This window comes from Lissotriton vulgaris, chromosome 1_2 (genome assembly GCF_964263255.1).
Source record: "Lissotriton vulgaris chromosome 1_2, aLisVul1.2, whole genome shotgun sequence".
NCBI classification, from domain to species: domain Eukaryota; kingdom Metazoa; phylum Chordata; class Amphibia; order Caudata; family Salamandridae; genus Lissotriton; species Lissotriton vulgaris.
In genome coordinates, this window is record NC_141686.1 from 239,918,174 (window position 1) to 239,941,540 (window position 23,367).

General features: G+C 43.8%; 1 protein-coding gene across 2 annotated transcripts in view; it reads right to left on the reverse strand.

Moving 5' to 3' along the window:
• GPBP1L1 (GC-rich promoter binding protein 1 like 1) overlaps nucleotides 1-23,367 on the reverse strand; it is a 411,897-nt gene that overhangs the window by 383,974 nt on the left and 4,556 nt on the right. For both annotated transcript variants that reach the window (XM_086953160.1, XM_086953159.1), the window contains exon 3: nucleotides 22,567-22,686. In XM_086953160.1, coding sequence (XP_086809286.1) covers nucleotides 22,567-22,626 — 60 coding nt within the window. In that variant the 5' untranslated portion in view covers nucleotides 22,627-22,686. The remainder of the gene's footprint in view (nucleotides 1-22,566; nucleotides 22,687-23,367) is intronic.

A 23,367-nucleotide genomic window follows, 5' to 3' on the forward strand; every position in this document is an offset into this window, starting at 1 on the left:
AGTATGTAGATCTGTGGAAACGTGACAACATAAGGGTATTGCAAGTATTCAAATTCTACTATGGTATGAGCCCTGGCATAATCAGAGGCTATATCATAGCTCTTGTATAATGAGATTGGTGCCATGTAGTGCAGCGACAAATGATGGCAGCAAAGGGGCAAGTGGATTTTGTTCCAAGATAAGTAGATTTATGAAGCAATCGCCCCATGGACAAGTAGATCTTTTATTAAATTCCACACCCCTGCGAGTCTCCTCAGGCTTATTAGCCGAAAGGGCCACTTCCTCTGGACTTTCCGACAGGGCAACGGGATGCGATGGGCTCTCTACCGTAGCAGCATCTGCTGCTAACTGGCGGTGAATTATATCGAAAAAGTAGCCACCTTGTCACACTGATGTTGGGAAAGAGTGGAGGCAGAATGTTGCTAGCAGCCAACACATCGCTTACTACTTTAAAAAAAGAGAGTCTTCTGACAATATTGAAAACTAATAATCTCAGTAAAGTACACAGCATGCACTGATTTACAGGGGACATGATATTTTTTCAGCGCTGCCACATATTCGGACTTAGCCCAAGCAGCATAAAGTTTCTTCCACCGTCTTTCTAGACTTTTACATAGTTTATTTTCTTGTCTGAGGGTGTAAGTGACCAAAAAGCAGGAGGATGAGTTCTGCCCCCCCGTAGGTGGCAAGATGGAATCAGTGGCTTCAGCAAGCAGCAATTGAACTCCGAAATGTTGAGTTTGGTTCAGTTCCTGGCTCTAGGTTTAATAACAGGCCGAGAAAGAGGGACGGGAAGAGACCCTAGTTCATAAAGGAACCCGCAAAATAATCTGACCAACTGAGGTGTACAGTAGAATCACTTATTGTAGCTTCACGGTTTGCTGAAGTGGCCTGCTTTAAAAAAGGTGCTACGTATGCAGGCATTTCTAACCTGTCCATTAAATTTCCAGGCCAAAGTGAAGGCAAATTCACAAATAGCCTGAGCATGGATTGCTAGGAGGTAAAATCTGGATAATTGGAAAAAGTGCACAGCTCGAAATTGTTCATAGAATCTTTTTTATTCTTTATTTCAATGTTGTGGGTGCTCTGTGGGAGGTTACCACGTCCCTGGGTACCAACTTAAGGACATTTTTTTTCATAATGCAAAACTAAGAGTTGAAAACATGGAAAGAAGGGAGCTACTAAAACCAGTCACAAAAAAAGAGGAAGCACGGATCGTAGCGGTTTCCAAGTACTCTACATTGAGTCAGAAGTACAAAAAAAATCATTTCCAAACATTGGCAAATGTTAAAACTTGAACCAGACTTTGGTAAATCTTTCAAAGAGCTTCCCTTGTTTGCCTACACTAGAGATCAAAACGTAGGTGAACTTTTGAAACAACCTAAACCAACTACCACTATTTTCAAAGGTACAAATCCTTGTCTGAGCTGTGGGAACTGCAACAGCATTATTAAAGGAAATACCATAACCCACCCGATGAGAGGTCACAAGATCAAAGTAAGAGTGAACGCCACATGTGACACGAAAAATGTGATCTATACATTGAAATGCCCATGTGGGAAATTGTACGTGGGAAAAACTGAAAGAGCAATAAAGATTAGGTTGTCAGAACACAAGTCCAACATTCGTATGAGAAACATGAAATCAACAGTGTCTACTCATTTCTTGGAGGCAAAACATAACATTCCCCAACTAAAATTCATGATCCTGGAGACAGTGACAAAAATTGAAGGAAGGGATCATACAAAACATATGCTGAAAAGAGAGAATTTTTGGATCCACAAACTATGTACCCAGAGCCCTCATGGGCTCAATGAAAGGATGGAACTATCATGTTACCTATAGACAATTTATGTAATGAACTATATAGGTGGCTCTGATGTCTGGAACGAATAACCTGCTTTTGGTATTCTTCTCCCACCGTTTTGTTTATGTTTTAACCCCTTCGATGCGGCCGCGATTTTCCCCGTGTGCGGCCGCCGGCCGAACACGGGCGGGCCATGACGAACCCCAGCCGTCATCAGCACACGAGCACCGTAGTGCATGACGGCTGGGGTTCGTCATCAGCATGGAAGGGGTTAATTCACTTTGTTTTGTGAATGTTTTAATTCACTTTGTGCGCATAATGTATTTGGATCAGCACTCACTGTATTACACATGTCATACTAGGAGACAGATAGAGCAGTTATGATGTTTTAACCATAGCACTATTGTTTAAGAGCCAGTAACCTGATGAGACAGTAACACTGGTTCGATACTCTAGACACTATTTTACTCTACCTGCTAATTATTATGAACTTCATGAGGAAGTGCAGTGTACCAATGTGTTTTGTTTTCACAATTATGTGCTTTTACAAATATAGTTAAACTACCATTTAATCACGAGAGACGAGAGTAGTTTTCGGTATTTCTTTTGTGGTTAAGTCACGTGATCGAAGTTTAGACCAATAGGGGAGATCGTTGTTCGATTTTAAGAGAACGTAAGCGGTAACCTGGTGTTATGAATCGAGGCGGAACACAGCACGTAGTCTTCACTACTAACACAAGGTCAGTTTCATTCCAAAAGCAATTGAGAATGTACGTAGCGCGTTTGGTGGAAATCCCCATTTGAGGTGCTAACATAGTGCGGATTGGTACATTGGTTTTGTAATTTACAGAATACGTAAAGGTTGTAAGGACCCCAATTCGGTTATTGGTATACGCGACACGTAAGTGTTAACATTGTTACTGTAGCGTCTGTTACGAACATGGGTAGCTAAGGGTGAACACCTTGTGAGATAGCGGTTATACACACATGCCGTTTGAAACAGTATGCTTATGACAAATGTAATTGATGGTTGAAGTGTGACACATTAATGCCACAGGTTGTTTATTGCTTGTATTATTTTTATTTTTATAGAAACGATTCCCTGATGAAGGGCAGTATTGACATGCCCGAAACGCATTGGATAATAATCACTCGTGTCGTTGATGCATACATGAATTAACAGGAATGAACTGAATTCATGGTTGGAAGAATGTATTAGATTACATAAAGATGAATCAACAAACAGTATAATAAAGGAACTGAACTAAAAAACTGTTTTTCGTTTTGGAATCCTCTACATACTGAGGAGAGAAGGTGTGCCTAAAGGGGATGTCTGTAGTGACCCACTACAGACACGGTTTTGCTAGGAGATAAGCCACCGATTTAAACACCAGAGGTTTCCCTACCAACCCTCTAGGTGGCAGCATGTGGAGATCACAGAGTGTCACAATGGTACCTACACATACTTACCTATGGAGTGTGCCAAGATCTAATATTATGAAAACATTTATAAACCTTACAATGCAATGTATGCTTTTATCCAACAACACAACCGTGGACTAAAACAAAGGAATGGTGTAGCTAGAAATACAATAAGGAAAAATGGTGCTTCATTCTTTCCCAAGTTTATATTTACACAGTGAATAATAAAAATGAATATGTCTCGTGCAGAGGAAGAATAGACAGGCAATGCACAGGCATGGACCCCCGGCACTTAAAAAAAATAGAGCATCAGCTCTTTTCCATCTATGCACCCAGGATCGCAAAGAACATACCTGTATCCATCTGGATGGTCTTAAAGCTGCTTTCATTTTAATAGAGTTGAGTACCCACCTCTTCAATATAGACTACATTTCAATGAATTAACCGCACGCAACCACTTTCCTCTCCATTCACTAGTTTCATTTATACTCCTCTTTAAATCATATACAGTTCTCCGCTACCTTTTTTTTCTTGCTAGGTTTACGCTATAGAAATTCCATATACATACATTAGAGTCAAAAACCAAAACACTTGTGCAACTCCTACAAGCTGCCCAGTGACAAAAAAAAACCAACTAATATAAATCGGCATGCAGCGTCCAAGACGCCTGCCCTGCAAGTGCGACAATGAGCAGTACCAGGAGCTAAATTATTAGCAGCTACATGCTGTCCGGGACGTGTTATTTACCAGCTAAACTCTAACAAAATACTTTTGCCTGCCCGTAGTGGTGTGTCCATGAATGCAATATTTACAATTCAAAGCCTTTCAGTATAAGAAGGATATCATAATGCATGACTCAACATCTTACAACAGTTGGAATACAGTAATAATTATACAGGTCTGCAGGAAAATAAAACAAACATGAACACCTACAACAAATATTTTGTGTATCATAACTACTGTTCATACAAGCAGCAAAACAGAAAGATTCAAACAAAACCTTAAATTAACTGAGCAGTGGCTAGAGTTTGAGCCAATGCTTACCTAAACCAAGTCTGTATGTCATTTATCAGTGATGCAGAACACATAGGATAAGATAGGTTTAACCCCTTCAGCGCGGCGCGAATTTTCGCGCTGTGCTGAAGGTTCTAAGGTTCTAACGGGCTCATGACGGAACGGTTCCGTCATCAGCACAGCTCACCCGTAGCTGATGACGGAACCGTTCTGTCATCAGCATGGAAGGGGCTAAGAAACCCTCTATTAGCAACTAGGCATGGGAAGATGCACGCTAAGTTCTTTCTTATGGTAGAAAAAGGTCTCACAACAGCAGGATCATAATAGCTTTTGCATTGAGATTATCGTAAAAAGTTGCATTATGAAAGATTATATATGGTTCTTCATAGAAGAGAAACTGCTATTCCTTTCACATTGAGGTGAAGTAACTAGGTTAATCCGTTAAGTTCGCCCGGTCAACGGCCATCGCGAGCACTACCTCAGTAGTGCTACCCACGTCCGTTGGCCAACGCGGCCCCGCCCATTAAATGGACCGCCCTCCACCGCGGCGGAATTTGCGCCGCAGTAAAGGGGTTAGGCAACACTCATAGATGACACTAGTTATAACTGTCTGGGAAGTTAAAAAGTCGAGTCAAACATCCCAACCTGCAGTCTCTCAACTGGGGATGCGAGTAGATCCTAAACCAAATGGCATTACAACTTCTTTAACAGACTCAAGATAAAGAAGCCACATGCAAAGCTCTAGTATTTTAGGATTAATTAAAGTAATAAAAAAATAGAGAGTCAACAAAACTTAGGAACACATACGGAAAGAAATGCTACTTAACATTCTTGTACTCACTAATAAAGACATGTTGGTCAATTCTCAAGCTAAATGAGGAAACTTCCCTTGGACAATGCTGCACACTAGGAATCGCGCATTTTGTATCTGTATGTTGTGCCAAGTCAAAAGCTGTAAATCGTCAATAACTGACAATCTATGGTACCACAGTAGAAGAGGCATGGTAAAAAATAAAAACATTACGGAAAAGGGGGAAAAAAGCACTGCCCCCATGCCACCCTTCCAGACCAAAAAACAACACACACACACACACACACATCAGGTTGAGCACTGGTGCCACACAGAAATGAGAAACTGGTCCCACCCATCTTACTGATGCAAAATATCAGTGGTGTCCTCCATGTACACAATACTTTTTCAACACTGGCAAAATGGACTCAGTTCCACTTCGCAGATATAGCATTGGTGTTCTTCGCAACTCACATTATATAGCCCACAATGCCCTCCCAAAAGCTGAGTTAATTTCAATGCCCTGAATCAGAAACAGAGCCCAAGACACCTTGAATGATCACAGCACAATGGTATAAGGGGTTCAGAAGCTAGAAATAGAAACTTAGGTTAGGTTACCATTCTGAACTAACTGGATACAAGAGACCATATACAGCAGGGCCTTCTGGAACCATACAAGGCCTACTAGCAGGACCCAAGTTGGACTAACATTTTTTTACAGGAAGAAGTCAATATTGCATGGAAATGTAGCTTTAAGCTAATCTGCCTTTCCTACTTGCCTTACAGCAGCAGCAAGTGGGTCCGGTGTAAAATATCTTCCACAACGACAAGGTTCATGGTGCGATATGGTACAGAATATAAAGGGTGTTGGCATAAAGAGATGCTGCAATTCACTTTGAGTGGTCACTTAAGTGAATGGCCAATGATGTCCCTCTTGGCATGCTCGGTGAACAATGCATGAAGATAATCAATTCTAAATAATGCACACTCAAGCATATGCAAACTACATTTCAATCAAACCTTGATGTTGGGCAACAGTATAGCCTGTATAGATGGCTGGTATAAGGATGATCAATTCACAGTAATTTTGCAATTAAAAGGTTATTTAAAACATACACAATAGCAAGAGATTTGTCCCATATCAAATAAAAAGAACTGCAGAGCAGCACGTCAAAGATGCACTTCTATAGACATTCAATACAATGGCATGGCTCTTTAGGTTGAAATAAGTGTAACATGAATGTCCAGGCCTTCACTAACCACACGCATTGATTAGTCAAATGTGCTTATGCACCCCGGACATTAACAGGATCCACAAAACCTATTATGTACTTGTCTAGTACTCTCTGTGCGCCTCAATGAAGAAATTCACTATGTCAAACAGAAAACAAACAAAGCAAAGAGATTGAACTTTATGGTTTATGCCCCTACTTGTGAGAAAGAAGCAACAACAGTACCATCTACCTTTTAACCAAAAAAGCACCGTACCACAGAATATGGGGGACAGCTATGGCAGGGATGATGAGCTAAGAGTTTGATGTCGTAGCTCTCTTTTACACTGTGGTATTTAGAAAACAGAATGCTTGGTTACACCCTTATATTGTTAGGCTATGGTACACATGCCTTTTAAAGGCTGTGCTCAGTGAACTTGGGGTGGAGAAGGTGGTCAGAGAAAAAGGGACTCTACAAGCAGCACCAGTGGACCATCTAAAAGTAAACAAACAGAAAAACTTCATCTCCAATAAAAAAAATTAAAGTGGGAATCTTTAATCTCCCATTCCCATGAAACCTAGCATCCAAAAACAAAAAAATACAGGATGTCTGAACGTACGTACAACTACGGAAGAGCTGGAAGGCAGAAAAGTCAATGTGTTTTCGATAGCTAGATCCATGAACAACTGCTTGCTTCCCATAACACACCAGCCGACCACACACTCCCACCCCGGTGACCCCCTCTCATAATACTCCCACCCATCCTCTCCCCCCTGACACCATAGACCCCGCCCACAACCCCTCTAACCTAGTTCAGCAGCAGATCGACACACATAGCGACAAATCCCACACCCTGCCCCCCCCTCTCTCAGCCCCCACTTCCACACGCTAACTAATCATGCAGAGCACAACACATCTACTATCTTACCTCCCCCACCCCACGACAGGACCATCTCCAACCTTAACTTCCCCCCCACTCTCAGCCCTCACTTCCCTTCAGGCTCCCCTTTCACCACCATCATACACTCCACTTCCACCCCGCTCTCTCCACCTGCCATGAATCCCCGCCTCCACGCCTCCAACCTCCTCCATACTTCATCCACTCCCATCGCCCCCTTACCCTCTCTCCCCAACACCAACCCGCACGACAACAACACGGAGCCCTGCATGAACACTAACCCTCCCCCCCCACCCGCACGCTAAGTTCCAGGTCATCCACCCAACCATGACTTCCACCCCCAGCACTAATACTCCTCCCACGCTAGACAAGATTATGTCCTTCCTCCTACAACTCAAAGAAGAAATTCACACCATCAAGGAAGACATGCACACCATCAAAGAGTTGCTCACCACACCCCCTAGATTCGCCTCACTCACCACCACCCCCCCTCTCAACCTGCTACCCTCCCGTCCCGACAACGCTCCTAAGCCACGTCCCTCACACCGGACCGCGATCCATGCCCACAATCGCAACAAGCACAACCGCCGCACTCACTGGACCGCAATCCCCGCCCACAATCGCAACAACAGCCCCCTTCGTACATGCAACCCTCTCTCGGACCTAGACACCCTCTCCCTCCTCCGCCCAAGCTCCCCTAAACCTCACAACTACCTCGCACTTCCCCATCCCCACAATACACTCAAATCCCCGTAGATCCTCCACTCTCAACAACAGAACATCCGTCCCAAATAACCTTAGAAAAGTCCCCCTCTCTCTAGTACCCTCATCCTCTCCAGACACACCCAGTCTCAAATGCACTCTCCTAAACTGCAAATCGGCTCCTAAACACTCCTCCGCCATCGCTGATTGGACCTTGACCTTATCATCCTGACTGAAACCTGGTTAACCGAATCCTCTACACCTATAATGGACATTCTGGTTCCCCTAACTACCACATCGTTAGGCTTGACAGGTCTGGCAAGATAGGTGGCGGAATCGCATGCATATACAGGAACAGCCTTTCTGTTCTGACAGTTTCCGTGCCGCCCCTACCCTCCCCAACTTCCTACGAATACATCTGCCTCGATATCATCAGTGATGGCAAACCAATATGCTCTCTTCATGGCATTTACCACCCTCCCAGAGACCACCTCATCTTCGCCCAACAATTGATGGACCTGATTTCAACCAACGCAGGACGACAGCTCACCCAAATATACCTGGGTGACTTCAACCTCCATTGGAACGATCTTAACGATGCGGTGGTAAATAGTCTTAAAAGCTTCCTCAGCGCACTGGACCTCACACAATTATGTAACAGCCCGACCCACGAGAAAGGCTCTATCCTCGACCTTATCGCCAAAGAGGGCGCTACTCAACTTGAGACTATTCAACCCTGTCACTGGTCAGATCATATTGTTACATTTCACATCAATGAAAAAGTCAAACTCAATTCGGTTCAACCCACCAGAACTAAAGTCTGGAAAAGAGACCTGAAAAAAACTCAACCCACTATCCTTACCCCCGAACAGTCGCGACCTCCTACTCCCCCCTACTGGCGCTACAGATGTCCAATCCCTGACTGACCACTATCTTAGCGCCGTGACCTCAATAATTAATGAGGCTGCTCCCATGCAGCTAAAAAGAGTCTCCGCTAAAATCTCCAACCCATGGTACGACGGGAGTCTCAATCATTTCTGATTGGACCCCTGAGGCGAAGAAGCCGGGAGAAAGGATTTCTCTGTTCTTTTAAAATTTGAGTGTGTTATTGTGTGCTTTTAACTCCCCCCTCCTACCTGCACTCCTTGCCTCTTCTTAAAACAGCGCTACACGCTGCAACGAACCCCCTTTCCATCAGCCGCCATCCTCGAGCGCGAGGCGCGCCACAGACACGCCCCCTCTGTTGGCCACGCCCCCGTCCCACTACCATAAATCATGTGCCTTGGTAGGACGCGCAGCGGACGAGCGCAGCGGGCGCGACGATGGCGCGCCTAAGGCAAGCCCGCCTGCGCCCGTCCGGGCACAGGGCCAGACACTATGCCGGACCACACCGCCACAAGGAGACACTATTCTTGTTGAGATCTCCTCAGCCTCAGACCTACTAGAAACAGCAACTGCCATGTCATATCCGACCCCAACGACCCCTTCACTGGATGCAACACCTGCAAAAATGGAAATCTATCCCTTCCCATTGTTACTCCCTCGCTCCCGGGCCTCAAAATAGCGACACTCAATTGCAGATCGCTGCCCAAGCACGCCCTACTCATAAACCATTTTATCGTCGATTACGAGTTAGATATACGGTTCCTAACCGAAACATGGATCACCGGTCACTCTAACTCCGACATAGTCTCAGCCCTCCCCCTGGGCTTCCTTATCATGTCCCAACCCCGTCCTCTTGGTCGAGGAGGCGGACTGGCCATCATTTACCGAGACTACTTCACCTGTCGATCTACTGAGACTCAGAGTCAGGAGTCGGAGAGCTGCCACTTCTCGCTCCAGCTTACCCCGACCAACTCCCTGTCGGGCCTTCTGGTCTATCGGCCCCCAGGGCATTTCGGCCCCTTCTCCGCCGCTTTTCTGGAAACCGTTTCTTCCCTGGCCCACCTAACATCTAACTTCCTGATTACAGGTGACCTCAACATCCATTTCGATGACCCATTCGACACAGGAGCATCTGACCTAATCTGTGATCTGGGCGCCCTCGGCCTCTCCCTGGCTAATTCAGGAGCCACGCATTCAAAAGGACATCTGCTGGACCCTGTGTTCTCGAACATCCCTTCCCTTCTGTTTACTAATTCCCTCCCCCTTCCGTGGACAGATCACTTCTTGGTCTCGGTCTTCCTCCCAGGTTCTTTTAAAAAACCCCATAAACCTCCATCCTACACCAAGGACAGATCCTGGGCCAGACTTTCGGTGGAAGACTGGGCCCGGGCCCTGGATGCCACCACCCCAAGTCTCACAGCCGACCCCGCCATTGCGGACACCCAGGTCAGAGACTGGATTTCCTCCTCCCTTGACAGCCTCATCCCCTTTAAAAACTGAGAGGTCAAAAATAAGATCAAGGGCCACGCACCTTGGTACAATCCCGACCTCAGAACGCTCCATAAAGAGTGTAAAAAGGCCGAGAGAGTGTGGAGGAAAGACTGGCTCCACAGTAACAAAGACTTGTATCACAAGGCAGTAAGACACTACAAAACTGCCTTGAAGTCAGCCAAAGCGACATGCTTTGACAATAGAATCAAAACCGCGACAAACTCCTCCAAAGAATCATACCGGATAGTCAAAGAACTAATGAACATCCCTACATCACCCTCTTCTCACTCCCCCCCCCCCCCAGACAGAAGTCAGGATCTGGCCAACTATTTTGATTCTAAAATCTTGCGGATATTGGACTCCCTACCCACCGTTAGCCCCCCTTCCATCTCGGACATAGCGGACGGTAACAACAATCCACAGTTGGACACTTTCAGAGCAGTCTCCCTCTCTGAAGTCACTTCCACGCTGGAGAAAATGAAAAGCGGCTCCCCCCTCGACCCAGCTAGATTCCTAAAAAAGGTATCTCACAATATAGCCCCTATCATCAAGGACCTTATCAACACTTCCTTGTCGGAAGGCACGGTGCCTCCCAACTGGAAGAATGCAGTCGTTAAGGCCCTGTTGAAAAAGCCCCAACTCAACCCGGACGACATGGCTAACTACCGCCCTATCTCGCTGCTCCCTTGTTTCAGTAAGATGGCGGAAAAGCTAGTCAACTCGCAACTGTCCCAATTCCTTGAGACCAACCATCTCTTTCGCCAATCCCAAACCGGGTTCCGACCCGGCCATGGCACGGACACCGCCCTCCTCTCTGTCATCGAGGAGGCAAGGGGCATTCTAGACTCAGGAGGATCGGTGGCAGTGATCCTCCTGGACCTAAGTGCCGCCTTTGATACGGTGGATCACCGTGTCCTATTACATCGCCTGGCCAAGGCAGGAATTGTGGGCACAGCGCGAGAATGGATTGAATCCTTTCTTTCCAACCGCTCCTTTCAGGTGTGGGACGGTAATTCCCGGTCAGAACCACTGCCTCTCAAGAACGGAGTTCCCCAGGGGTCGTCACTCAGCCCCACCCTGTTTAATGTTTATATGGCCCCCCTGGAGGACGTAGTGGCCCCCTATGGTATAAAAATAATAAACTACGCAGACGACACTCAACTAGTCGTCTCCCCGTCTCACCTGGATAACCATCCCGACAGCCTGCTGAACTGTCTTCAGGACATCCATACCTGGATGTGTGACTCAGCCTTGAAGCTGAACGGTGCAAAGACCGAGATCATGCTTCTGGGCAACAAATGGACGTCCATCCCACCTTCAGTTTGGCCTGACTCCTTTGGCGAAATCCCCGCACCTAAAAAGGAGATCAAAACTCTAGGAGTGTGGTTGGAACCCGACCTAACCATGAAGACGCAGGCGACCAAGACTGCTGGCACGTGCATTGGTCTCTTGCGATCCGTGCGTAAGATCCTACCCCTTCTCCCCCCGCTATCCAGGAAATTACTGATGCAGGGACTTGTCTTAGCCCGGCTCGACTACAGCAACGCCATCTATCTGGGGGCTCCGGAACACACCCTGGCCAAACTCCAACGCACCCAAAATGCTGCGGCCAGGCTTATTATGAACCTCCCCCCCAGAGTTTCAGCCAAGCCTGCCCTCAAAGCCCTACACTGGCTTCCTGTCCACCAGAGAGTAGAATTTAAAGCCCTATGTACCACCCACAAGCTTATCAATGGAGTTGGCCCAGCCGCACTAAGACATATGGTTACCCCATATAAAGCCTCCAGACCCCTCCGCTCCGACGCCGAACATCTGGCCACTGTACCTAAATTCAGGAAGGCTCGAACCGGCAGCCGTCGCTTTGCGGTCAATGCCTCCAGAGGCTGGAATGCACTCCCTCACAGCCTTCGTCTGGAACCCTCGCACACCCTGTTTCGGAAGAAACTCAAGACCCTTCTGTTTCCTAAATAATTCTCCCCCTCTTCCCCTCTCCTGGTCTCCACAGATTTATAGCGCCGGGATGCCTACGGGTCACCAGGCGCTCTAGAAATCACAAAAATAAAAAATAAATGAAGATAGACGAGCCATGAGGTTGGCAGAGCGCACCTGGAGGACAGCTCCCTCTGCACTACACCTGAAAACCCTGAAGAAAAAGAGAAACGCCTACTTCAGGAAAATAAAGCGCTCAATAACAAACTTCTTCAGCCTCCAGCTCGACCAAGCAAAAAAAAAAAAAAAAAAAAAAAAAAAAGCGCCCTAGAACACTGTTTAAGTTAATCAGAACACAAGCCAAGGAACAACCCCAACCTCTCAGTACCTTGCACGAAGCACCCTCCTGTGAAGACTTCGCCACTTTCTTTACCCAAAAAACTGACAACATAAAGAATGATCTCCGCGCTGACGCAAGACTCCACAACACACTCAACTGCATAACACCCACCAAACCTAAAAACAATGCAACATGGTCAACCTTTGAAACCTACTCCGAAGAAGAAATAGGCAAATTGCTCAACACCTTGAAACCTTCCAATCTCCTCACAGATCCCCTCCCTGCTAACGCTGTCAAAGACTTCATCCCACTGCTCCTTCCTCTCTGGACTAAAATCATCAACAGCTCGCTCCAAGAAGGAACCATCCCCGACTCCCTCAAAGTTGGACAAGTCACACCTTTGCTAAAGAAACCTACTGCCGACCCATCCGACCTAAACAACTACCGTCCCATAACCAATATTCCCACTCTCGCCAAATTATTGGAAAAATGCGTTCAACTACAACCGACTAAACATATCGACCTGTTTGATCTCCTCAACCCGCATCAATCAGGCTTCCGAGCAGGACACAGCATTGAAACTACTATGACTCATATAATTGACGACGCCCTTCAAATCCTAGATCAAGGTGATACCTGCCTCCTCATCCTGCTTGATCTCTCTTCGGCATTCGACACTGTCAAACATGAGAAGTTACTCGATCTTCTGAGCACAAGAATGGGTCTTTCTGGGACTGTTCTCAAGTGGTTCACCTCCTTTTTACACAACAGGTCGCAGAAATTCATGAGTAACAACCTGATGTCCTCTCCAATACCTGTGTCGTTAGGCGTCCCCCAAGGATCTTCCCTATCACCAACCCTGTTCAACCTAGTTATGGAACCTCTCACCACCTTGCTTCAAGCATCCAATGTACTTTTTCACATGTACGCAGATGACACCCAACTATATCTCAAATTACAATCCCCCAACGACATTTTACTACTGAACTCTACGATTAGAAGCACCCAATCCTGGCTTGCTGATAATCATCTCAAACTCAATGCTCTGAAAACAGAATTCCTGCTGATCGCACCTCCCGCGAAGATCCCCATCACGCAAACCTGGCTTAAACAGTTAACGGCACTCAATGTCCAACCCATCATAGTGGACTCAGCGAAATCTTTAGGCATAACCCTCGATTCCAACCTTAACATGCAGCATCATATCACCAAGGCCACTAAGGGAGCGAACTTCCAAATCAATACACTGAGGAAATTTAAACCCTCCCTACCGGCCAAAGACTTCCAAACTGCAGTACAAGCTTTAGTAATCCCGCGAATTGAATACGGCTGCACCGCCCTCTGCGGTCTCCCGTTAACCAGCACTGCACCCCTAAGAGCCTCTCTAAACGCTGCAGCCAGACTCATCACCGGATCAAAAAAAACACTCGCACATCACACCTGATCTGAAAACACTGGACTGGCTGCCTTTTGAAGCCAGAATACATTTGAAAATAGCCTGCATGACACACAAGGCTCTACATCTGAGCTCTCCTGGATACCTCACTCAGAAGCTGTCAATCTCTGGCGGCTCTAGAAACACTAGAGGCACAGACAATCTTCTGCTAAAACCTCGAAGATTCCGGAAGGTAAAAACCTATAAAAGCTCTCTCAGGAATGGCACCCAGGATCTGGAACTCACTCCCTCCTGAAACCAGGCTCATCTCCTCCTTCACACTTTTTAAGAAAGAAGTATAAGCTATTTTTATGGCCAAATACACTTGACCTATTAGCGTGGATTTGGAAAGACCCTACTCCGACCTGTATTACTTTGTTCGAACTCTATGACTATGTATTTCACCTGAATTATTGTCGCTGCTAACTATCTACGCACACATTTAACTCGCTGTTCGAACTCTATGAATATGTATCTCACCTGTATTATTGATGCTACTGGCTATCTATGCACACATTTAACTGTTATATTTGTATTATTGATGTGCTGTACTACTTAGGTGTAACCCCACTCTCTTGCTGGCATTCCCAGCCGCGTAAAGCGCTCCGATATCTGCAAAGATCCTGTTCGCGCTATATAAAACTTTCAAAATAAATAAAATGCAAGTCTGGTAATTTGAAGGTGGCATTTGGTGGTTAATTTAATAGCATTTGTTGAGCACATAGCTACCTTAGGCATACCAGATCTACCAGCATAGAGAGGGGGGAAACCGCATGGCTCACGTAGAATCACTGTAAAACAGCCAGGTTTTAAGAAGCTTTCGAAAAGGGAAGATGGGGAATCTCTCGCGAAGATGCAGGAGAAAGGTGTTCCAAAGTCTAGCTATATTGTGAGAAAAAGGACCTACCTCCACGCCTTACACTTCTGATGTTGCGGCTAAATTCAGATTAGCAGAGCGAAGTCATTTCATGGGGTGATAAAAAGAGATGAGAGCCACTGATTAGAGGGCCTTTCCTTATGGGCTATACACAGGTGTATTCTTTCCGAACTTAGCATCCAGAGTAAGGTCTTCAGCCCTGGCTTGGCCGACTAGGTTTTAAGCAGCAACCCAGCAGCACAGTTCTGAACAACCTAGAGTTTTCTTATTGTTGATTTAGGTGCGCCCAGATACAGGAAGTTGTCATAGTCCAAACGGGAAAGAACCATGGCTTGGACCAGGATTCTAAATATCCCTATAGGAAGGAGAGGTAGAGATTTCCGAAGGAATCTAAGACTTCCATAACATGGTTGAAGAGGAAAAAAAAGACATAAGCAGGATCTGTGGGTTGCGTTTAATGTTTCCTCAAATTCATTCCAACTAATACCTGGGTGGCACTCGTACCTCTCAGTATCCACTGAAACATGCTATGTTTAACTTAAGTAGATAAACAACAAAAAGGCCAAATTCTGGAATAGTTTTTACAAAAAGCGCTGCTTTTGATTAAAGCAAAAACAACCTGTTTAACATTAGCACCATCAAGGTTTATTCATAATTATGACATGATTATTTTTCATATTAGCACACTATTTGTCGTGCTTGGAAAATACAACATACAAAATGCACAACTATTTTTATATACAATATATACAAGAATATACAATTTCAAACATACTTAATCATTCATTCATGCACACTCCTAACAAAACAGTGAAAACAATAAAGTGAAATACAAAGACAATGCGTCACAACATCGGTTAATAAATCAGTCCTAAATATTTCTTTTCATATTTTGACAATTTGTTGCAGTTTGTAATAGTCACAAGCACTCTCGTGAAACCAAATCTATGCAAAACAAGATTAGGGGTAACCAGATGTTGGACTGAAAGGTGGTCGACGCGTTTCAAACCCCTATCATTAGGGTGGGGTTCTCCTCAGGACCAAATGGTTCTTAATCCAATGGTAACATCGTAATAGATAATAGGCAGTGAAGTCTCCCAACAGTATAGTATGGTATTTCCCACAAACGTGATAACAGCAGCGGCTGAAATGAAGCTGGCTGCTCGCAAAAGATAATATAATGCGTCTGCTCCTATCCAATGTAAGCAAGAAGTCCTGATTCCTTCTCCTCTGGCGGCTTAACAAATTGAAGCCGCTGTAGTCCTCGAGTCCTATACCATACTATACTGTTGGGAGACTTCACTGCCTATTATCTATTACGATGTTACCATTGGATTAAGAACCATTTGGTCCTGAGGAGAACCCCACCCTAATGATAGGGGTTTGAAACGCGTCGACCACCTTTCAGTCCAACATCTGGTTACCCCTAATCTTGTTTTGCATAGATTTGGTTTCACGAGAGTGCTTGTGACTATTACAAACTGCAACAAATTGTCAAAATATGAAAAGAAATATTTAGGACTGATTTATTAACCGATGTTGTGACGCATTGTCTTTGTATTTCACTTTATTGTTTTCACTGTTTTGTTAGGAGTGTGCATGAATGAATGATTAAGTATGTTTGAAATTGTATATTCTTGTATATATTGTATATAAAAATAGTTGTGCATTTTGTATGTTGTATTTTCCAAGCACGACAAATAGTGTGCTAATATGAAAAATAATCATGTCATAATTATGAATAAACCTTGATGGTGCTAATGTTAAACAGGTTGTTTTTGCTTTAATCAAAAGCAACGCTTTTTGTAAAAACTATTCCAGAATTTGGCCTTTTTGTTGTTTATCTAGTCTAGTTGGACTCAGCCTTTCTGAGTAAGGAGTCAAGGCCCTTTTTGATCCTTACATGTTTAACTTAAGAGCATGACTTCATTTTTTTAAAAATCTTTTTATTGGTATTTATAAACATACAAAGGTTAGTACATTTCCAGTATACGTGTCTCGTATATCTTAAGCTTTACATACTTCAGTAGGGTTGGTTCACATTCCTGAGAACGTATAAGATGTCTCCATACATTCTGTGTGGTATTTCTTTAAACATTTGCAAGTATGGATTCATAGAATCGCTGGTACAGCAGAACAGACATTGTTATAATCCAGCATCATAGTAACTGCCCTAGTTTTACATTTGTACATGTAGGAAAAAGAGAAAAATCTCTCTCTCGGTTTATCTCATTTTACATCCGTACTGTATCCGGTTTACCCTATAGTGTATCTTAGGAACTTCCCTTTATTTTAGCCTTCCTAACAAAAGAAATAAACCGTTAACTATTGAAATTGCTTAGCCCCTCCCTCCTCCCCTACGGTCATCTCAGTAATTTACTCTTTGGCAGCCAACACCATTTTCTGTACATTACTTTGTGAGTGCTCAACGCTATCTATACTCTGTTTTTAACCATAAGTACATTGCATCCTGGATGCACTGGCAGCTGTACTATCATCTCCGTATTTACAGTTCAACAGTACATTTGTCAAGTTTCATGTATGTCAGTCTCTTACATCATTACATTCCAATCTAATGAAATAGGTTTTTTTCTCAATCCGTGCCTCTCGTCCCTCTGGTATTCTAGACCCTCCACAACACCCCAGCGGATTGCATCATTGTACCAGTCCTGTATCACTGGTGCCTTCCTCACCTTCCAGTGCATTGTTATCGTTCTTTTTGCTATTAACATTAATTTAATGAAGCGTATGGTAGGGTGCCCGGCTTTGCTGGTAAGACCCAGCTCCATCAAGCAGGATTCTAAGGTGTTAGTTGTTCTCCCAGGCGCTATAATTGCTAATATGTTATGTATTGTGGACTAGTAATTTAAGATTCTTGGACAGAGCCATAACGTGCAGCAGGTCAGCGTTGGGCTCGGCATCGGGGGCACCCATCTGTTGTATCAGCAAACATCATATTTAGTCTGTGGGGGGACAAATAAGCCCGGTGTAATATCAGTTGTATGAATTTAAACTTGTGGTTTCGTGCCACCTTCATAGGGTATTCGAGAGCACTCCTCCATTCTTCATCTGTAAGATCCCTCCCTATTGCTGCCGTCCATCTTTCTCTGAGAGGCTGCAGTGATGTCGCCGTATGCGATTTGATCCCTTGTGCCAACCATTTAGTTAGGTGACTGCCGTTTCCCATTAGATATACCATGTACACTAGTTTGTGCTTAGGAGATTCTTCTCCATCCGGCGCCCACTCCTTGCGTATAAACCGCATGATGTGTATGCGTCAAGAAAAGAGTATTGGGAATGCATTGTACTCTCACTAGTGTATTATTATGATCTGCCAGTGTCCTGTCCACAAAAAGCATGCCTACCGTATCTATTCCTGCGTCTAGCCAGGCTGCGATACGCCGTTGGGATACCACTTCCGCAGTCAGTGGGATACCCAATAAAGGAATATTCGGGGCATACGGCTTCAGTTGTTTAGTATATAGAAGTGCCTTTCTCCAGTAATGTAAAGCTGCTTTGAGTAGTGGAGGTGTAGTGGGTGGTATTTTACAGTTGGCATCAATAACATATGTAACGTACCCCCGTCCCACTCCCTTTGTGTCATTCCCATTTCATAGAGGTTCCGGCCTGCTAGCCAATATGCCATCCACTGAAGCTGCCTGGCATAACAGTATGTTTTAAAGTCCGGTACCCCCATTCATCCAATCCTATTGTTTAACTTAAGCTTTGCTAGACCTATTCGTCGTCTACCTGTGCCCCAAATTAGTTCCATCAACAGTGTATTCAATACTTTAAATATGTGGGCGGGGAACACTATAGGCAAGTTCGTAAAAAAGTACAACAGTCTATGGGGCATCACCATTTTGGCGATGGCTATTCTTCCGGCCACTGAAATAGGCAAGGATGTCCAAAATCTAATTTGTCCTTTGAGTAGGTTTATTGTTCTAGTGACATTGCCGTCTATCACGCCATCCAAATCCCTGTATAAATGTATTCCTAGATATTTAAAGGTTGTTTGCGCCACTCGGAACGTCCATGGGTCAAAATGAAGCGTGTCTTGTGGTCTGCAGTGTCGGAATGGGTAGGCGTAAGACTTAGTTTCATTAATAGAAAGTCCAGCAAGCAGTTGCAATTGCTTGAAAATTACTGAGAGAGGTACATGGCCTTTATACAGATCCTCCAAATATAAGATTATATCAGCAGCATAAGCTGAGATAATGTGCGTCTCAGTTCCAGGATATATATACACAATGCTGTGGCGCTAATAAACGTATTTTAACTAGAAGAGGTTCCGATGCCAGAATATATGGGGTGATAAAGGGCATCCTTGTCGTGTGCCCCTCCCCACCAGATAAGGTGAAGATGTGTGACCCTGTGCGGGCATGCGCAGTGGGATTGTTATATAGCTTGACTTCATTTAAATAAGTCTTAGCAGCAACACACCTCAAATGAGTGCAAGAACACTGATCCACTATCACTGGTGGAATTTCAACCATGCTGTTCGCCATATCAGTTTATCCCATTCCTTGCAAAACTTGAGGAAACAGCAGAAAAACTATGCATCTCTTCAACGAAAAAAAATGACCGGTTTGGTCCTTGTACCAGATTAACTCACAACCATTTGAAAAGTTGCCAGTCAGTCAGTAACAATTCTTTATGTACAGAGACAAAATAAATAAGAAAAAAAAAGATGCTATAAAACGAGTTAAATGCTAACAGACATCAGAACACATTGCATTTTCTAAAAGACAGCCATTAAATATTGCATGCTGACATATCTTAAAGACTGATTTTGGAGATCTAAAACAGAATTTGGAGGCCCATGTAAGGGTATTGGGAGTAATGTACAGCCATTGCTACTAACAGCCGGCTGAATAAAACTAACAACAGATAGTAAAAAAATAGATACGTAGACACTTGTTGCAAAAAAGAAGGCACGGTCTGGATTCTTTGATACTAATAATATGCAATGGGGGTACTTAAAAGGGTCTTCTCGGACTGTATAAAATGCACAGGAAAAATTAAATGGAACATAGACTTCACAGAACACCTATCACATGGACAAGATGACCACTCCAAAAAGCCAATCTAGTATAAGTAACTAAAAAATAAATGTTTAAGAAAAAACTTGTTAGCAAAAGGTATGTGTTGAGTATCAACTACATGAGAGATATGGTTCCATGGTATTGGCAGAAGAGAGGAAAGAATAAGCTCCAAACAAGATTTGCGGAGTTCATTTGTCGCATTTACATTACTGCATCATTCAAAGAACACACTTCTGCACCACCTAGAATAATTTTCCCCCCTTGAGGAAGGGCAGGAGCCAATTTGTCAGCTGTCTAAGAGTTAAACCAAGGGTCCTGATGAGATACCAGCTGATCAATGTGTGTCAGAACCTCCAGTTTGGGCACCCTTCAGTAAAAGGGAAACAAACATTCCGTCCTATGTAAGAAATCAGTTTGTGGGTATTTCTGGTTAAAAGGGTACTATGCACTGAACCTTACCTTTCATTTGTAACAAATAATGATAATCATTTGTAACAAATAGTGATAATCATTATCAGCTATCAAGGTTCAGGTTGAGCCTGTTACTCTGTCTACTGGCTGTCCCTAAAGGTAGAATTATGTCAAGAACCATGGTTCTTGTGGCTGCTACTATGTCACCCCTCCCCCCCCCGAATAACCCCCAATTTCTCATTTTTTTGTAAGTTTTATCAACTCACTCCTGGGACAATGTAGGTTTTACCCAATGCCGCCCCGCTCAGGTATTTTTTTTACAAATGTTGAATAATTTAAGTTACTCTATTGTACATTTCCTTAAAAAGGCGGTCTGGATAAAGCAATTGATAGAGGTCTGACAAAAGATTTCGATAAACAGAATGATGCAACGAATCCCATGTCTATAAGACAAAGTCAAACCATCACGTATCAATAAATTATTAAAACTTATCTCCGACTAAATCCAAATGGGCAACCTTAATGCTGAAGGACAGAATTGTATTAAAACCCCCAAATAGGTAACTCCCAATTCCGGATGGCAAGTGTGAGTGGACCAGCCAACAAGCTCATTAAGAAAACATTTTCTATAGCACGTAGACCACTCAAATCTATATAGCCCCAAATGTCTGTCCAATAACTCGCCAAACAAGCACTTGCTTTGGCAAATTGAAACTTAAGTGGTATTCAGACTAATTTGAGAGAAACAAAAGCTGATTTACATCGAACTTTGGAACTGCTGCTGCTGGACTGTATGAAATTGTTCTGCATTCTGTCCATCAACTGTTGTTTTTACATTTGTCACCCTGAGAGGGACGTGTATGCCCAGACGTGGGTCCTGTGCTCTCCATGCCACTGGAATCAAGCTATCCTGGCTGAAGAGGGGTGAAACCCCGAAACCGGTCCTAGGATGCTCGTTTCCAGTCCAGGGAGGAACTGGCTTGGCAGTTCGGCTGGACTGTTCCCATGAGGCACAGGATCAAGACTGATTTGCATATGGCTGGGTTCAACCTGGAATAGCATGGTGAGCAAAAACACGATGAATTTAGGCTCATATTTCTGTACTGGGGTGAATGTATGACATTGTTCTGCATTCTGTCCAACTGTTGTTTTTGAACTATTTAGAGGCGGGCCTAGTGAAACACCAATCCATAGAAACCACCAAACATAAAATGAAATAATTTTTTTAAAGGTGCACGTTAACCACGGAGTGGGACTGTTGGAACTTGTGCATGTTTTCGTAACACAGGACTAACAAACCATAATGAAATTTTAACCAAATTTGTTTGGAGGTCTGGGCGATTCTTGAAACTGGTATGAAAATCAGGTCATTTCTGGAGCATAATTGCCATTCTTGCCATCAGGACGGCATTATCGGCGTAAGGAAGAACAGTAAATAGTCACACAGGCATAACTTTGTCAGTCATCCTCAAAAACATCTCCAAATATTTTCATAAAGAGTGAAAGAGAATGGGCCCAATACACACCCTCTCCAGATCCTAAGTGAGTCATTGCATTCACCGCTAGGCCCATAACAGATGCAAGCAAAAAGTATCTGTAGGCAGCTGACTGAGAAAATACAGAATGGAGTCCTAAACGCTCAGACACAACATTACAGACCAAAGATCTGACCACTTAACACAGTTGAAACGCTACAGAGGCCCATAAACACTGGAAGCAAGAACCGTTGGTTACTACGAACACGTTCAGGTACCAACCAATTGTGCTCAACCATGGGAGAAAATGAAACTGGAAATCAGAAAGAATAGGGCACGCCTGAACCAAACATCCCAGTGTTGCCAAAAGGACTCTACCCACCATTTCCACAATGAAATCCAAGTGAGTTGGGCAGACAGAAAGAGGGATCGGTCTTTTCATCCTTTTTAAAAACTGGAACTAAGACGGACCGAGACCAGGATACAGGTAGCTTGCTCACTGCTGCTGCCCTAAAACACCTGTCAATAACCAAGGCCACACATCAATATATTTTTGCAAATATCATTGGAAACTCATCAGGGCCAGAGAGCCTTACCTATCAAGCTCCTTTAAATAGCTAGCTCGATATCCATGACCTCAAATGCGAAAGACCATAAAGAGGAATGATAAGACATCTACGCCTAAATTTGGGTAGATTAAATCTGAGAAGAGGAGTTAACATTACTAAAATGATCCAGTCACCCATGGGCAGGTCATTCACACAATAGTCATTCACTAAGACTCCGTAATAAAGTGTCATCCAGAACATGTATACAAGTGTGAAGATTATTACCTTAGTGGACTGCGGCGTTGAGAAATTAAGCCAGGCAGGAACAAAGTCATGTTGCGCCATTTAGGTCCAGTGCGTCTGGTTAGTAAACTGAGGCATCAAACCTCATTTCCACATAGGCAGCTGCAAAAATGAAAAAAAGAAGACTGGGTGTCAAGAACAAGTGAAAAACACCTGACTGGAAGCCAACAAACTTCAATTGTGGACAAGAAATTACTAGGATTAGAACTCAGTACAATCAAACGCTCAGCGTGACTGAAGAGAATTACCACAGTACAAATAAAATACTGCAAGACTTATTTAAACACACACACAACGCTGGTTTCTCTTCAAATACCCTTGACATAGATGTTTTAATGGGATCAGTGGAAAGTGTGTGCTACCACAGTAGGTGTATGGCGATATTACCATGCATTACTACCCACCAATTTTAATTTACTAACGTTATATATGACTGTAGTAGGGTAGTATTTAAATGTATTACTATTGTTATTGTAATGTGCCTTTAAAGGGCGATTGTTTTCTTTCAATCACATTGACATCACTATGTTGTAGAATGTTTAACAGTAGATGTCAGATGTCTCTTGGATTTTGCTGTGATCAGTGATGGGTAGATCTGATGGAATAAACTACAAGTTATATATTTTACTTCTCTCTTGGGATTGAGATATCCTCCCACTACAATGAGCCACAAATAAAAATGGAGGTGATCCACTGGTATTCTAGCCCAGTCAGTACCAGACAGTAAAAAAACAATGTCAAATGCGCCAATGTGACGCAATGGGATGGTCATCTTGAGAACAT